The sequence below is a fragment of the Pelecanus crispus genome, chromosome 1, assembly GCF_030463565.1.
Source record: "Pelecanus crispus isolate bPelCri1 chromosome 1, bPelCri1.pri, whole genome shotgun sequence".
In the NCBI taxonomy this organism is placed as follows: Eukaryota; Metazoa; Chordata; class Aves; order Pelecaniformes; family Pelecanidae; genus Pelecanus; species Pelecanus crispus.
Window position 1 is genome coordinate 72,647,239 of NC_134643.1, and position 19,050 is coordinate 72,666,288.

Genomic DNA, 19,050 nt, shown 5'->3' on the forward strand with positions numbered 1-19,050 from the left:
TGGTATTAGGGAGAATGGTAGGAGACCGAAGGGAGATGTGGAGCCTCCAGGAGTGGCAGCTGGAAGCCAAGGCGGGTATGTCATGGCATCTCAGGTGGCACTAATGTTTGTAATTAGGCAACTTGGTCACACCTTTGGTGTCTTTTAGGCTGAGCCCTTTGGCAAATGTGGCTGAAGGGGCAGAGGGGGTGATGATGTGGACAGGAAAACATAATTGTCCCTTAGTACTGATTCAATGTACTACTATATTTATTGCTGAAAAAGCTGGTTTAAAATCAGTCTTGACTATCATAGCATTTCTTGCTCCTGATGTATTCATGAGTGTTTGTCATACTGTGCACATTCTTAGTTTTGAGAGAACTGACATTAGTAGCTATTAAGTTAAGTCTGAAACTGTGTGGCATTGTTAATTACCTCCAGTCATGTAATTTATTGAACTTACAAAACTTAAGTCCTTGAGTGCTATGACTAATTATAAGATTGGAAATTAATCCAGAAGTGGAAATTACAGCCATACTTGAAAATGTCTCTCAGGCAACTTTGATCATTTTCACATGCTTTTATCCACAGGTCTTTATGAGGAGATCCGTCGGTGCCGTGAGGCCTGTGGAGAAGCTCATATGAAAACAATCTTGGCAACAGGTGAACTGGGGTCCCTTGCTAATGTCTACAAAGCCAGTATGATAGCTATGATGGCAGGTAAATATATGTGTTTTTCTTTTTAAGCTAAGAATGTCTTTGCTATATTATTTATGAAGCTTAAAAAAATTCTAGTCGTGAAAGTTTAGTTTTGCCAATAAAAGGCAAAACCGATTATGCAGCAATTACTGAAGTTGTAGGTGTAGTAATGAAGTGTCACTTCTTTTGTGTAACCTACAAAAACTGCACGAAATGTTAAATGACACTTAAAACTGCTAAATGACAGAGATTGTAGGAAAAAATATTTGTTGTCAAACGTCTGATCCTTGGCGTATTTTTAATAAGGATACATACATTTGGGGCAGATACGCATATTATTCAGGCAGTTGTGGTGAGCTACAGATGTGGTGTAGGTAGATGGCTTGTAAGCTTATTTTAAATGCAGGGGGAGCTTTCCTGTGAAGATTCAAGCTGGCAGCTGTTTCTGGTTTGCAATCAATTCTTCTAGCCACCTCTATGAGAGTGCAATTCGGGAAACCAACTGTACTGGCCGTGCAGCGAGGGAAAGAATACCACGCGCTCCAGCAAGTGCTGGGATGGGCTCAGTTGTAACTGGTTTTAACTGGCACACTCAAAAGCAGTAGCACTCACAACCGGCAATTAATTGGTGCTTCAAAAGGTGTTTGGTCTTCCCTGTCTTTGAAAACTCAATTACATCTGATGTGACGTTTAGGAGTCTGTCTGTCTTTTATCCTGAACCTTTCAGCTAAGAAACACATTCCCATGAGCAGGACAGAGTTTTTAGGGGCTGTGTGTAGTCTGTAGGTATTACTTTTTCGCATAGCTAAAGCTTTTGCAGAGTGAATGTAGTGAAGCACCCATTTGAGCCCAGATTTACAGCAGTATATTCTCTCTGCAGCTTTGGGCCTGCACTAGTATAATTTTCCCTATTTTAACCAGGATTTTAAGGCTGTGTTTTAATGCCGTCTTTAAGATGCAAAACCGGGAATTGGCTGATAAGGCTATGTTCTTTGAACTCTGTTCTAGATACCTGCTTCTTCCAAAGTGCTTGAAAGAGGGCTCTTCAAGTACATTCATAGAAGTGTAAAGATACACTAAAAACCACTTGGGTTAGTCTGTCTTCTAAACTTTCCCTCATTTTCGTGTTGATTTTTTTTTTCTACTGTAAGCTCTTCAGACCTGGAATTTCTTCTTATTTTAGAGCAAGAAAAATCATCGAAGCGTCTTGTCAGTATTTAAATAAATATTCAACTTGCACTGACCTCATTGTCTCCTTACAAAACACTATGCTTATCTACTTCAAATGGAATGGGAAGCATTTCAGGCTTTTTACATGCTCAGCTACAATGTCAATTAGTATCATTAGATACAGAGGATCAGTATTATGCCAGTACATACTGCTTTTAATTAGAAGACGTATAAGAAATACACATTTCCTATCATTTAAACTGATGTGCTAATCATTATGATCACTTTTTGTAACATGGGGTAGTGAAAAATTCAGGTTGTAAAGCATTTCAACACTTTCAGATTTTTTGCTGGTGTAGTTTTTTTGAAATACAGCAGATGGCTCTATTGTTAATGATATTCCTTGCATAGTTATTCATTTTACAAGATACTTATCCATCTGAATATATGCAGTAATTTCCTTATTTCAGTCTCTTGCTTTTTCTTTGTGGGTAGGTGTAAAAATAAGAATTTATTGGTGCCCTACATACATGTATTGAGGGCCAGGTTTTCAGACTCTGACTTGTCAGAACTGCTGAGAACCTCGAATTTCAGTTGAATTTTGTTTGATCTCTGTATTTGTAGCATTTTGGTATGGTGTGTTTAAATTCTAGCTTTAGTATCCATTTATTTTTTCAACTGGTGCCGTGATTTAAAAGAAAGAAAGAAAGAAACCAGATGATCTTGTGGATATGGCAGGCCCTGGCAACTGTTATCTTCAGAAAAGCAACACCTCTGATAAACTTGACTCCAGTGATTAGTTTTATATGGGGAAATGAGCTACACAGTAGAGTGGATTCAACTGCAAAACTGGCTTTAGAAGTCTTTGCTGCTGCTGTCCAATTGCTCCTGTCCTTTACACCAAAATTTGCTGCTCTTTCAGCTGTGCTTTTAGAAGTGCTCATCATGCTGCATTGTAAACTGAGCTTTCAAAGTAATATGGTTGAAAATTACTCCAGAAAGGGGGTCCCTACTTTGTTGTGGGGTTTTTTTTGATTGGTTGGCAATGTGTCGGTTTTTTGGGGTTTTGGTTTGGTTTGTTTTTTTTTTTTTAAATGGTTACCACCTCAACAATCTGGTTTACAGCCTTACCTTGCATGAAACTCAGTGCAACTGAGGACATGGTGTGCAGTCCTTTGGCTGTTTTCACAGTGCACAATGTAAGTGTATCATGTAGGGAGCGCAAAATCCTAGCCTTACAGATGTTTACATTGCCATTGCTGAGCATGCACACATTCGCCTAGGTTCTGAAGCACAAAGCCACTAGATGTGTTGTAATATATGTATAAAATATATGTATTTCCCATGTGTCTCATTTATGAGACTCAGAAGGCTGAGAGAGTCACATAGTGCTGATTTATCACTAGCTCCTAGGTTAAAAAGCTTGCCTGGGATGTCTGGGACTTGGTCTCTCTGACTGATGTTCTTCTCCCACACAAGGGTCAATTTTACAGTGTATTTGCCATTAAGGATGTCAGTCCTTCCGGATAAAGTTGCTCTGCTTTGCACAAAGCAATTAACTGAGCAGGGAGTACAACCCAGATGTCTCCTCTCTCAAATAACTTTCCAAATTTTCTGTACAGTCTTCCTTGTCCTGGCTTGAGGAGTTATTGGTGGCTTGAGGAGTTATTGGTGTATGCTGGGAACCACAGCATGTTACATCTAGTCTGATTCAGATAGCAGGTGGGGGTTCAGACACTGGACATGAGGCCAGCTGCACAGACTTGAAAAAGGATGGTAAAAGGTCAAAAAATAAGCACCTCTGCATTGGCTGAGATTTTAGAAGAATGCTAAGGGCCGTGCTCAGGCTGGGGTGGTGTGCCCATGCACTTTCATATTCAAAGCAGATTGCACAGGCTGCTTCTGTAGGCAAACATCTGTACTCTGAATCACAGCCCTTGCAGGACTCAGTGGAAGCCATTCACTACACACCAGTGAGTGAGGCTGAGCCCAGTGAGACATGCAGATCCCAGCAGTGCACTGGAGGTGGAGGCCAGTTGTAGAAACAGTACTTTGTACAACGTACCTGTGTAGAAGACGTTAATGCTTGCACCTGCAAGAACTTGGGAAAAAGTGTTGCTTCACAGTGAGGTGTGATAATAATTTGCCTTTACCTGAAGTAGTGGCTCTTGGCTCCTCCTGTGTCTGAAATAGTACCTCTAAAGCACTGTGACTCTTTTTCTTCCTTCTTTAGCACCGTACATAAAGAGAAAGACATCAGCATGGCAGCAGGCACCCAGTTCTCTTAAAGTCTTCTAACCACACATTTACAGACTTGACTGACACACTAAAAATTCTTCTGGAATATTTAAGAACCTGTTTCTGAGTGAGAGGCTGACAGCCCTCTAAGTACAGTGACTCACCTGGCAAGAATAATCCTTGCAGTGTTAAGCAGGACATAATGGCAGGTAGGATTCCACATCAGTGGCTTTGTATCACCACCAAAGGAGCACATTGCTTTCAGAAAACTGACTGAGAGAAAATATCACCATTGAATCAGGGAACTTTTGGTCATTGGTTTATAACGTCCACTGTCATTTCTTCAGCTTCTTGAAGTCTTGATGGTGGTTTGAGTACACGAGCTTCTCAGGGGAGACTGCCTGCAACTTTGACTCTGTCAGACAGCTTCCAGACAGTAAGTACAGCAAACTAACTAGTGGTTTTCACTGGCTGGTGTGTACTTGTGTAAGTCACCTACATTTCTACAGGAGACACTCAAGTCGGTGTCTTTTTAGCCTCTTGGAATAAACAGTCCTAAGGAACACAGATGGGAGTGCCTGACTCCTCCATACCAGAGGGAGCTATTCTATGCTTCTTCATCATGGTGTCTTTGAAAAAAACAGATCTTGTACACAGTTGTCTTATGAGAGGTGGGCCATTTTTTAATTTTTATTTTTTGAGACAAACATCAGAAACTGCCAAGGAAGCCAGACAAGGAAGGGAAAGATGACGAACTTGCAGTGGAAAGGAACGCTTCAGTAAAGGTGTGGATGACTTAATTGCATATTTCAGTCATACATAAGGTTTTTATTTTGGAAAACCGTGTTTTAACCATACTACCTAATTACAAACACTTTATTGTTCTGTATAAGAATTCATATTAATTAAGATATGCAGACTGGGGAGAGGTGGAGGAAGTGATTAAGCAAATGTAGTTTAAAAGTGAAAACGTCATCTGTGTCATTTTAACTGTGAAAGCTGGTCTTGACAGTACAGCTCCTTCTACGTCACTTGGGAAGCTAAGGGAAACACAGCAGTGATATATGAAAGATACTTGTTTTCATTATATATATCTAAATGAGTACCAGTGGAAAGATGAGGAAGGTGTGATGTATGTTCTTCTTAGCTCTACTAAATGTATGGGTTTAAAACAATTTTTTTTTAGGTCATTAAGCAGTTAGTCAAATAATTTGTAAGTTGAGATACTGACTCATGTAAAACTTGAATTTAGAAAGGGAATGAGTGCTAAAACAAACTGACATCTCAAGTCTCTAGCCCAAAAATCCTGCAAAAAGTAGCAGAAGATGGCTGAGGCAATAAGGTCTCTGATGCTGATAGGTTAGAAGAAGAAAACTAAAATACATGAAATGAAGTTCTTTTAGATGCTTTGATACTCTTCATTCCAAAGTGAACAGAAATAATATAGCCAAATGGTAAAGAAAATACGTGTCTTGCAGTTTTCAGGAGAGCCCACTATCAGTCTTCCCAGGCTTCATCCTGTCTTACAGGAGTGGTTCCAGTTAATACACACTTACCATTTTCACAGCAAACCTTACCAAAATTTAAAGGCACAAATGGTCTGGCCTTGTCCTGGATTCAGAGAGAGACTGGCTGAGGGCTGTAGTATTCAGTCTTTGTCTCTAAAGGCCGAGAGCACTGCCACAAGATTCCTGCAAAGAAAACTCAGGACATGGGGGTACTGTATGAAGAGGTTTCCGCAAGAATCCTGAAGACTGGAATATCTCACTGCATAAAAGCCTAGTCCTGAATTAAGAAAAGATACAGAAGTTTAGTGATTATAAGAAGAGAGAGTCCAAGAAATGTGGTTTGGAACATCACAGGATAATGCCTAGCTACACAAAGCTTTTACCCCAGCTCTAAATAAGGTTTTTATACTGTCATTAACATTGGTGCAGATCCATGTTTAGTATGAATAATGGGAAGACAAATTCTAAGGTACCAATAGCTGTTGTTGTTTTGAGCACTGTCTTGCAAAGATTTATTTTGAGCAGGGTTATGTAGTGTGGCTGTAAACACGCTAGCAGCTGTCTAAGTGTAAGGGATGAATTTCCTACTGCTCAATGTGGACCGCCATGATCCAAAACTTCTACCAAGCAAATGTTTTCATGAAAAATGAAAGAGAATAAAGGAAACCAAACTAGCAAAATTTGACTGAAAAGCTAGGCGTAAATCCTACCAACATAGGAAACAAGACTACTGAATAAGTAATAATACTTGGCACTTAGATAGCACTTTATGTCTTCAAAGCACATGCAGACATTAGCAGAATAAATCTCACAGTTGCCTTGTAAAGTATGAGACAAAGATCACACCAGACAAGTCAGAAGTCAAGCTGAGATCAGTTGTGAGTTCCTGACTTTAAAACCCATGTTTAAACCAAAAGTTGAGGGTCCACTCAGTAGCATGTGAGTTGTACTATGTTTAAAGAAAAGTTTGATTTAATTACGTGTCTACAACTTCAGCTGTAATTAGATACTAAGCCAGTCAGTTATTGGAGCCCAGAGCATTTCCAGATGAAAGGCAAACTAAGGGAGGAGGCTTGGTAACACGTACCAAAACAGGATTTCAGTTTGTGTCGTTTTACCTATCTGAAATAAGACCAACTGTACTGAGTTTACAGTGTATCTGTAAAGGGTACACTTTACCCTGTAAAAGGTCCATTAGAAATCAGGGGCAGTGCATGGCTGTCATCTTCTAAAAGCAGACCGGGTCAAAATTGGCAGGTCCTTTCTACAGATGTGAACTGGCTCCAAGTGCTTTCCAGGGTGACAGATGATGTGAAGCTCTGGTCTGGAGCTCCAGTTTAGGACTGGGGACAAACTAGTAAGTCCTTACTCTTCTGAATGTGTAGGAAGAAGATGACTGGCAACTACGGCTTTCTTGGTCATGGCCTGGTGGCAGTTTCCTCTCCCTCCAACCAAGCAGGAGTGAGAGAGTCCAAGGTGTGATGGTGGTCGCTTGCTGTTCCAGCTTGGCTGGGCTGTGCTCGCTGACCAGGGCAAGTAGATGTTGAAATGCAGCGTATTCTCATGTCTGACTGCTTGTCTTCAGAGAACAAAGCACAGTGCAGAGAGAATTCTCCCACCTCTGTTGTCAAATGGTAAAGAATAATCCCAATTTTCTTTGGCTGTTATCTTCTGGCAGTACAGATTAGATCTAGCGTGGGCATGAGCACATTTCTGAATTTCTGTCAGTTTACTGAGAGTGCATAAAATGATGTTTATGTCAGCTCTCTTCTGTCTGCATGCATGTAGACAATACCTCATTTGTCCAAAGATCTGCCCATTCCTTCAGAATTTTTAGATAAATTTGAACATGCAGAATTTGTACTACTTCAGTACTTTGCATCATGCAGATGCAGTGTTGTATGTCGTTTTCGGAACATAGCTTTGGTTACTGTCTTGAATATGTAGAAGTGGTTGCAGTTGGCTGCTGTAAGAGGCTCATCAGGACTGTAATTAACACTATGGAAATATATTAGTAGTTGATATCTTTCCTGTCTGTTTGCTGCAGCAGATGTCTTGCATTCTGCGTAGCCTGTGGTTGTTCTGCATGTTCAGAGCTCTGGTAAACATCACTGAAAGTTTAGTGCAAGGAATGAGCACAAAACGCACTGTGGAAAACCAAGATACAGAGCAGGTCAGAATGACATGGTCTGTCTCAAAATTTTGAATGATATTATGGACTAAAAAAGCTTTTGGATTAGGAGCTAGATCAAAAGATGTTCTTGGCAATATGGAAAGTCTTTAAATATAATTGAGGCCTGTACAGGAAGAAGTGACTTCATTTATTCTGGTACGGAGTAGGGGGAAATAAAAAAGCGAGTAGTACAAAAATGCAGATAGCTGTATGTTCAGTAAGGCAGTACAAGGCTGCTCCCTTAAATGATGTAATCGCCTGCAAGCTTAACAGTGATACTGCAGCTAATCACTAGAAATAATGTAGGCGTGATAGATAAGCTTGGAGTTGAAAAGTTCTAAAAATGCAATCGCAATATCCTCAGGTTTGAATCACTGATGAGAGTCCATACAAAGAGTAGTAACACAAAAAAAAATGTTGGTCTTGAGTAAAGCAGACCTTGAAAGAATGCAAAATGCTTAAAAATCTGTCTGGAACTCAATAACGTATGTATAGGAAATCAGAAGTGAAGGAATGGAAACTGCTGAAGCAACACTAGGGCAGGCTCTAATGAAGTCTTTTCAGTAAAGTCAAAAGAGTAGCAGAACCCTATATTGGTTAGTAGAAGACAGAAGTAATACATGAGAGATGTTGAGGGGGAAAAAAGATACAAAGAGACTGTGAAGGGAGAACAGAGTTAGGTTGTATACAGTAAAACCTCATTTGTTTGCAGTTTGTTAAGCTAGAAACCCAGACGTGCATGCAATGCCACATTTTGTTATGCATTTATTTATGTGCTTATTGAACTATGTGCTAGCCTATACAGCCATATCTGAGGGGAGATAGTTATCTGGGGCCGTTCATATTTGTCATACCAGGATGCCTGGCAACTCAGTTTGCTAAATCCGTGAAAGATCTATTCTATTAATGGTGTTCTACTGTAATCAGAAAATAGCAATATAAAGCCTCTACTGAAGTCCAAGAAGAAATACCAGTGTAAACCAGATGACATCTGTCAGCTCTGTACCTGTTTATTTGATTTTGAATTATCCACAACACCGCTTGACTTTCTCCCTCCACCAGCCCCATTTACAAATAGAAACAGTACTATTTCCAAGCACGTCTCACCAGAAGAATAAGTTAGGTCAAGAAGCCAGAAGATGGGTAGGATTGTTCAAGACAGCAGAGTGACTCCTAACTTGCCATCACCTTTGACAATTCTGTTAGCTTCTCTGTTTTTCCATATTTAAAATTGACATTGTACATTTTGTAGGACCTCTGTGAGGTCTAGTAAATTAAGATAGAAGCAGAAATATGTTCCTCTCACTAGAAAGCAGTGTGAAGATGGAGTACCCTTGGTCACAACTGCAATTGGGAACTGGGGCAAGAGAAAGTCTGGGAGTTTTCTGGTGGAAGCTGCTGACTCTTGATTTACAAGTACAGCCAGCCCTGGGAGTGACAGTGAGGGTGGGAGCTGGCACAGCTTGCTGTGGCACTCTAAGGCGATGGTATCGTGCACTGCACGATTGACCAGCACTGCTTGTAGCAGCAGGGAGGTCACCTCCCTTCAGCTGTTTTCATGGCACTCCACCCAAACTGTTCTTTTAAATGAAAGAGATTTGGGGTGCCTCCCATATGCCTGTTTTGCTGTGCTTTGGTGTTACCCCTGCTCTGAGCAAAGTGGAATGAGCAGTACACCCCTACAAGAAATCATAGAGTAGCAGGAGTGTGGTAAGTCCCCAGAAATCCCAGGGCTTGTCACTGGATCTCAGAGAAGGGTTTGAACCCTGATCTGCAGATTTCTGCTTCTTGACCTGTAAGAAAGCGGCTATTCTTTATGCTTCGACCTTTGAAACTGGTTGTGAAATAGTAGGTTACAGAGAGTAGGCAGGTACTGACAGTATAAGATACTATTGAAAGGGTCAACCGTCTATTAACGAACTCTCCTAAATGCCCAAGTAGCATTTTTCTTTTGCTCATATTCAAGATCTTTGCAAAGCATGTTAATTAAGGAATATCTAAATGGTATACTTTCAATTTATAACAACTGATGCAGAGAGGTGAGAAAGCACCCCTGTTGCATTAATTTTCCCCATGAATGAAACCTTGTTTCTATGTTAAATAATTTGTTAGAATTTGAGTTAAAACTTCTGAAGTTTCATATCACTTCAGACTCAGAAATCGTTGCACAGTGAATAGCTCTAGTCAAACATGCCATCAAAATAACACAGCTTCATAGCAAAAAACTTTGCATCTGTGAAGCTCCGGTACTGAAGGTAATGGTTTGAGAGAATGCAATTTTAAAACATGGAAATATTATGTAAAATCAATAGATGTACAGGGTGCTATTTATTTCTCTGTTATTTCAGGTTGTTTTTTTATTGTGTTAGCAGCAGGTGTTAAATTCGACTAAACCAGTGAAAAATAGAAATAAATATTTAATTTACTGTATCTATCAATTATACAAAATTGGCTTATGAAATATTAAAGTATATTTTAAGAGATTGCAAGTAGGAACACTAGTTAGAAAATCCAATCCCTTAACAGAAACTTAATATAGATGTGGAAATAAACTAAACGTGATTTTAGTGTTGTAGGTCCTGGGATTTTTTTGTCGCTTTTTAAGGTGGCAAGGCCTAGTGATCGTGCCTACCTAATTTGAAGGTATATGCTCATGACAGCAGAAAAGTGAAATTAGACTTGTAAAGAGAAAGATGTTGAATGGAAAAATACACTAGGAATATGTGATCTTGAACATCAAGAGGTTATAACACTATGGACACATTTGAATAAACCCATTTAATCATAAGGAACAGAAATAGAGTGGAAAACAAAGAAGCATAACAAGAGATGGACACAAACATAAGCAAAATACATATTGACACATAGAAGTGGGGCAAAAATTAGTCATACGAAACAAGAAGTTTGCCATAAGGAGGTTATGGATAGTTTCCTTGCCAATAAACTGGATGCTAAAATACAATGAGATCAATATAAAGACATCCACTGACTTTTAACAGATCATGTGCTAATGGTGCTGATGCTATATTTCAAAGTGTTAACATCATTAAGTGCAGAGAAGCAGGCAGAATACCCAAGCTGACTGCCCGGTTGCATGATGCTCCAAACACATTCCTCACTGAGCCAAACAGGATTGCCTATTCAAATACAAACATTTATGCTTACATTTAACATTTTCCCTTCCTTGTAAACATAAGTTTTTAACTGGAATTTAAAAGGTCTTCTTAATAGACTTTATCAGTCTTTTCTCAAAGGAGAGTATTTCTATCAGAATATGACCGTAGGATATAGCAATATTCTTCAGGAATGTGCTCATTTCAGTGGTGTTCAGAAAGAGAGCTCCATGGCTTTTTCCAGCTTGCCTCTGTGGTTGCTTGCAATATTTTTGGTGAGTTGCACAAGGGACTTGACTTCCTGCCTGGGTTACTTGGAGCCTGTCCCCCAGGCTTTCCGTGCTCCTTTGGTTCATGTTGCCAAAGTACGAAACATGTTGGGAAGATGTTGAAAAGAATAGAAGGTGTTCCCTTCTTTGATACTATACTTAGGAATTTTATCCTCTGGGAAATGTTCCTGATTTGTATTTTTAATTCCTTTTCTGAAATGGTAGTTTTTAATTTCAGCATCTCTTAGATAAGACAATTTCTAGTTTCTGACTATGCTTACTTTATAGTTACTAGAGACAGTAGCTTTCCCAGAGCTGTCTGTAATGGTCCTGCTTTTGAGAGGATTTTTTCAAAGACAAAGATGACAGCAAAGTCCATAGTCTTCATGGCAAGTCAACAGGGATCTGACATCTGATTGTCGTTTGCACCTTTGATGTTTCTTCCCCTCTAGCATTTGTGCTATAAAGTGATTTCCCTGCAGTGTACAACTGCAGCTGATTTCTCAAGTTGAGTTCTCCCTAAATCTAAGATGTAGAAAAGATTCCTCCTTGATGATGCCAGGACTTTTTCTTAAGTAAAAAGTCTTCCTTCCTTCACCTTTGCAGTTACACTGCCACTCCAATGTCCAACTTACCAGCCTATCCCACACATCACAGAGGTGAAGTCTTGTAGTCTATCAATATTTGTTAATTCCTCTCTAATGGACCAAAAAGGAAGCAGATGATGATGTTTCATATTCTCTGCAGCATATTAAACTTAATTATGCAATGCCAAATTATGAATCATATCTTCAATAGCCTCCTTCCCACTGGTCCTAGAAAATGGACGTGTAGAGAGCTCAAAGGAAGCACAAAGCTTTATGCATAAATGGAGCTTTGCAATGAACCCAAGCCCCAGGATGAGAAAGCAGCTTGGTGGGGTGTGATGGAAGGGGGCGCCATGTTTCTCATGACTTCTAGTCCCCAGTAAAAGGAGGGGTAGCATTTTCAGGTGGTGCTCTGATAGCAAGATACCATATACATGCTGTTGATAGCTAACTGGTTACATTTATGTTGTAATTGGGTACTGTGTTTGCAGCTACTCTGGATGTGAGCTAATACAGCTTCACAGCAGTTTGCTTGGTTGACACTTGTAGCAGGGTTGCAGCTTCAAGGCGGGGTCCTCCAGGAACTTCAGCTGGATGGACCATGTGCTATTGTAACAATGCCATTTCCAGTGATTTCTAGTGCCCGGGTTAGAATTACAGCCCACTTAGCTTTAAACTAACTATCTCCAGAGTGTACTGCAGAAATGCTGGTTTGTTGCTTAGAACTAAAACAAAAAAATCCTAGTAAAATAAACAGAGCTACTCCGTGCTTTTGAACAACTTCTTGGCAAGTTCATTTGCAGGGACTTGCTTGTATTAGGAAGTAAGAATTGAAGGCAGGAGAGAAACCTAGGAAGAAAGTAAAATATTTTTCTGCTGAAATGTTCAAGAGATTAAATAAAAAAAAAGTGTTAGTGAGGGGTAGAGAGAAGCGTTTCGGTTTGAAGGGTTACTGGTGCCTTTTTTACTGTCTTAAGAACACAATTTTGGAGTGAAACACAGGAACATACAGAGCACTTTGCAATCTATGTATGCAAATGCTGCAGATGAGAACAAATAATTATTAATTAGTAACATTGCTGCATTTTGTTACTCAGAAATAATTCAGAGAAGGGTTCTGCCAGTTCGGATTATTGTCTAAGTCTGGTTCATGAAAGACAGAAGCAGGAGAGGTTCTGAGATTATTTGAGTGGAATTTTTAAATGGCGGAAGGCAAAGGGAAGGTAAGAACAGAATCCGTTCAAGTTGGAAGGAGGCAACTAATATGGTATTTGAGCTATCAGTGATGCATTCCGTATTATTCATGGCTGTGACTCCGGTATGGCTTGTAGGTTTTCTATGTTTTCATTTGCTAAATTAGGTGGGATATCACATAAAAAGTAAAGTAGTCAGTGAAACGCAGAAGGGTTTAGATCATCATGGTCATACAAAGCTTGCAGACACCTTTCCACAAAATGTGAGTTGCTACAGTACTGATTTTTATGTTAATTTACTAGTGAATAATTTAAAAAGACCTGTTTATTTTTTAATAAAAAGGAAAGATATAAATTGGCTGAGTGTTTCTAATGTTACTTACAGCTGCCATTGAGCAGATGTTAGGGATTCTTAGTGGTATGCTAGACCAAAATAAGTTTTATGAATAAACAAACAATTCCTTTTTACTACCAACTCTTTCAGGCTGATTCTCTCCCAAAATCACAGTAAATGGCTTTTTGAAGTCTCCTCATAAATAATTACCTTTCTTGTGCCACTTTTTTCTAGGTACTTGGATTTTAATTACAATGATGAACTGTTTTAATAAGTTGTTAAATAATTTTATCTTTTTAGGGCTGAATCCGTTTTCCATTTCTCTTTGACTTCATTGGTTCCTGGGATTTTAATCCTTTTAATTCTTGCTAATTCACTTGATATTGCATTTAAACTCCCCGTTATAAATTCACATTGGAGAAGCAAACAGCATGCAGCAGCATCTTTTTCTTCTGAACTCTATGCACATGCACCCACCATAGCTTGCTGGTTAACAACAGTCTCCTGTTACTAGTAACCATTTTGTGTTATTCAGTCATTTTGATCACAGTAAGTTTGAAAAGATAGGTAATTAAATGGAGACAATGCGTTTTTGCTTTGGGCTAATGTCTGGGGGCCTTACAGCACTCTACAGATGTCTAGCAAAGTGAATACTGTGCTTAGTTGATAGATAAGGGATATGCAACAGTGCTATACTCCACTTCAGACCACCGTTTTCCAATGTAAATACTTACTAGATAACCTTTGTATGTGATTTGATGTAGAGAAATTCTGAACACATAATTCCTCATAACTTCAGCTGTGATTCAGTATCTGTGAAAAACAGCTGCTTTATTGAAACGTACGTATTGCTATTGGGACAGGGGAGAGAAGAGCCAAGTGACAGGTTTTTAAACTTCCTGATTTTTAGTCTCATGTCACGATCAAGATTAATTTCATTAAAAGTGACTGCTATTAAAACCAAAAAAACCACAGATCATGTTTAAACTTTCATAGCTTCCTTTCAGATTACGGATGAAACACAAAACATGGTAGTATGTCTTACGATCCCACTCCTGACACTGAATAATTGGAGTCACTACAGAAAATATTAATACCAATTTAGATGTCATTAGAAGTCATAGTTAAAAGTGTGGATCTGCAAGGCTTTACTTTTATCAGGTTAGGGTCTGTCTGTTGACATCAAAGATCTGTTTCTATGTGGTGCAGCCTTGGGTAGCTTTGCTTACTGTTACGCTCCATATGTCGTAAACAGAGCATATTAGGACCAAGCTTAAATGAAGAGACAGTACTGCAACTTTTTGCTATTTATATCAGATGGTTAGGATTACAGCAGGAAAGGTATAGACCAGGCAGTTGTGCTTCCTGGTGTGATGGTGACACCATCACTACCGCTGCAGTTTGGCAAGTGACAACATGGTAAAACATAGGTAATGTTTTGCTTGACCACTTCTATTTCTGAACATGTAAGTGTGGATGAAGAAGCCTTTGATACCAAAGCAAGGCTCTGAAATATTGCTATGCAAAGCTACAAACTTTAGGTAGATTTTTTTTTCTGTAAGAAAGATATAAAATGTACTGACTCAATGAATAGTGACATTTAATAACTTGCCACTAAATACCTATGAGGATATATATACATCTAACACAAAGAGAGTTTGATACTTGATTTCTTTCATTCACAGTATTGCAGTAAAAAGAGCGGAATGCCTTTTGAATGATAGTACAGAATGATATATTTAGTGTAGGTTTTAAAAAATATAAAACCTATATATAAAATGTAGATTTGAAGATTGAAGTATTATCTTCCTTTTGCCAGTGAGCTAACGAAATGTGCATTTCTCTATCCGTTTCGATTAGTTTTAACCCAGACCCATTAAACCCTGTTTAATCAGACTGTTGGTACTTCTGGTTTGAGATAGTCACCACAACTGCAGTCCGTGACCAGATCAGCACACAGCCTGTTGACAAATAGAGGTGGAGAAAAAATGCCCCAGCATATTAAATACCTTTTTATGAGTTGCTGCCTATTTTTGATGGCACTTAAGGGTCTTTTTGATTTCCTTCATTTTTTAAAGTAGTGCTCAGTAGATTGTTATGCCAGAAAAGTCTGACTGAATTTATCAGCAACACTCCTTCATAAAGCATCCCTTTGAAATAAAATTGCTAGTTTTGCCATGTAAGCATCATTAATAATACAGTGGGGGGAAAAAAGATTTCTTAAAAAACAGAAGTGTATCTTTCCTTGACCCCCGGCAGAGAGGTGCCTCCTGCTTGGAGTGTGGCTGCACAGTCAGGGGTTTTGGTTGGTTTTTTATTGAAGGGGACTGGCAGGCTTTTTGGTATTCAGGCTACCTGAAGACCTAGAAACCTTGTAAAACAACCCTACTGACAGTGGTGAAAACATCTGTCAGTACCTGGCAGTTCTCACCCACATTGCAGCCTACACATGTGGGCTCTTGCAGTTTTGCAAATGTCAGATTATCAAGGGAAAGAAGAAGGAAACACTCTGAGGGGAAAAAAGATCTGGGAAGCAGGAGATGCGAGTAAGATCAGTACCTTTTAAAAACAACCAGAACTTGCTATTTCACTATGCTGCCTTATGTGTAGGTAAGGCCTTCCAGGGCCAATACCCTTTGGATTTTTGTTGCATCAGGAGAATGCCCAACAGCTGCACCCAGGAAGTCCATGGTAGAAGCTACGTGTTTGTAAGTTGATTGTAAGTATCATAAAAACTAAACTAAAAGTGCCTAACGTTTTCCTATAATTGTATGATTACTGGAAGTGGAATATTCAGGCCTCTATGCAAGCCCCTAAGTAACCTATTCTACCTGATTTGTAAAAGCCAGGAGGAAACAAACACATCACAGATGAGTCTGCTGAGATGCGGCACCTTGTATTTTTTTTCAGGCAAAGCCAAAAGCTTGACACTGGCCACAAAGTGCTCTTGGGAAATGCCTTTGATACTGGAAATCCCCCCCAGTGCTGAACCCTCCACCTGTGCCAGCTGCCTTTTTATGTGTAGGGAACAGTGTGGAAGAGAGACTGATGTGGACTGTTTGTCCTCTGCATGACAAAGAGGCTGGATGCTGGACAGATTCTGACTGTGGCATTAAGACATGACTTTTAAATCTCAAAAATCAATCCTGCCTTTCTCTGGGTTAGAGTCAGAACAGAATCTTAAACTGCTTTTATCATGAGGTGTTGAAAAACACTCAAAATGACATTGAAGTGTCATGATTTTGGCTGTATTATGTATGGGTTTTTTTTTTTTAAATCTTTAAAATTCATAGCACCTTCTTGATAAAGTAGACTGATTTTCTACTTGCTTTGTTCAGTGTGGAGTATTTCCAAATGGATTTTAAACAGCTATTTGTTCGAGTAATTTTTTTACAAGCTAATAGACAATACCTAAGCATACCTGAGTTTTAATGTTAAGATATTTGTTTCAAAGTTGCTATCAACATTAAAAAGCACAAAGCTAAATGTAGTTTCTAAAACATGGTATGCAATATGCCATGTAGTGCTGTGATTCTAAGCAGTCATGCATATTTATTATTTTCTTCCAAACTGCAGTGCTATTACTGGTAGATATATCAGGGGTTTAGGCTCAGTCTGTAATACGTCATGTACTGGGCAACATTTTGAGGGACTGAGATGTATTGATCCAAAACCAAGAATGCCAAGAGGGAAAAAGACTGACCTAGATCAGTGCTGTTTTAATTATATCACAGTTTAGGATAGTTTATCATTGTTTAGATTAGTTTAGGTGTGAACAAGTAAATGATGCAATGCAATTCAGTGTTTGTAAAGGAAGCTTAATGGGTGAGATTTTCAAATCAAGTCTAGTTTCTCCCACAGCATTTTGCTTTTTCACCCAGCCCAGCAGGAGCACATGGCTCAGTGCTGAGAATCTGAGTGCCTGCATCTAATCTGAAAGCAGAGGCCAACCTTTATGTTGCTCCACAAAGGAGCAACAACCTGTTTTAGCAGCAACCTGTGTGTTACCGGTAAAGGGATGAGAATGAATGTCGTGGTTCCTTCTCAAATACCCAGCATGCCTTTAGCTGCTGTGTGTGGGACACTAACACTCTGCCAAAGCAGGGAAAGTCACCATCCCCGTCTTAGCTGGTGGCCACATCCATATCTCTGTACAGAGACAATGTGTTATTTTATAACCTTTAGCTTTTTTTGATGCAAATGATGACTTTTGGACATTAGGGCAATCTACAGAGTTCAGCCATCACTATCTTTGCAGCAAAGAGTCAGAACGAGGTGTTGAAAGATGTGACTGCCTTTTTTGTATGTAGCCACTGTGTAATTGTGGAGATGACAGTGGTGGTGGTGGCAATCAGAGGGAGCAGGTCTGCTGCTCTGTGCCTTCATGCGTGCTGCGGAGCACTTCCACTACATTTTATGCAAGTGCTGTGGCTACTCTCACCACTAGCACATTATCCGTGCTTTTTGCAGTTGTTTGTGCTGCTTCTACTCCCTTCCCTTTAATCTTCAGGTATTTTGGTAGTCAATGGAACAGCCACATCTTAAAGCTAATGGTAACCAACATGTTTGTATCTCCATGCACCACTTCTGCTACTCCTTTGACCCTGCTCACTCTTCTCTCCACTGGATAAAATGTGCCACGGCTTCCTGCTTCTGTTTTGTCATGGGTATCGTGCTGGAGGACATCGTGGTTTTGGGCATCTGGGGTCAGAGCTGTGCCACCAGCACTGCCTTCTGCTCTGGGTGCACTGGGGTGCGCTCTCAAGCTGAGCCTATGCTAGAGTAGAGAGGAGATTTGCACTGATGTCTCTTGTATTTTCTGTCTGCTCAAAATCAGAAGTGGTGTGGCAAAAAATAGCCCACAGAATAATCTGTAAAGGAAAACAGCATTGCGAGCGGGTAAGCTGAGAGAAAAGGCGTATTTTTTCTCGGTGATTATAGTAAGGTTAGGATTAGGTGTTGGGATGCATTGATTGATTTCTTCTTTTTACCTTTGGCTTGTCATGTGTCATTAGGCAAACTGCTTAACAAGTTCCAGTAATGCCATCTGCAAAATGAAATAAGGTTAATATAGGTCATACACTGTAAAGCCCTTGAGTGTAATACACGGTACACAGTTTTAAAGAAGAAAAATGAGATCTCGGTAAAGAAACATGAAATTTAACAAGCAGATAACAATACAGGGATTCCTTAGACTTCCTTGTGGTCCCACTAGTCACTCTTGGGAGGATATCCTGCTGCTTCCTCTTTGGAGAGGAAGAGGAATGGCTGTTCCAGCAGCATGTAATTGCCTGAACTGCTCCTGCACCCTGGCATCTCCCAACACTGCTTCTGCCTGGCAATATGGGAGGGGACTGGGAGCATGTTGCCTCCTGCGCTTTACTGTGGTTTGAAGCCTAAAGCCAAGAACCACCATTGACAGGGATTCCGGCTGTGACCTTTGAGCCTGGAGCACATGTCAATTATTTAACTTCTCTTTCACCATACCAAATAGGGATTGGATTGGAAGGAATGCTCTAAAAATAGCAAGAGCCCATGCTATATAGCCGAGCAACAGAAGGTGGTATGGATCTTTCTGTTGAACCTTCTAAAGAAATACATCTCAAATGAACACACAAGAAACTAATACTAATTAAGTAATAGTATTCTATGGAGACCTGTGGTAGACACTATAATAGTGCATTAGCGAGCTATGCGTAATTTAGCAATGCTGAATTCTTTCAGACATCATCTACAGGGAATTTTGCATAAGTATGGACTTAACAATTTGTCCCTTCGTGTGCATGT

General features: G+C 39.6%; 1 protein-coding gene across 1 annotated transcript in view; it reads left to right on the top strand.

Moving 5' to 3' along the window:
* The window catches only part of DERA (deoxyribose-phosphate aldolase), a 49,467-nt gene that overhangs the window by 19,214 nt on the left and 11,203 nt on the right, over nucleotides 1-19,050 (top strand). Inside the window, 1 exon segment of the mRNA XM_009492655.2 lies at nucleotides 571-699. Within this exon segment, the coding sequence (XP_009490930.2) occupies nucleotides 571-699 (129 nt within the window).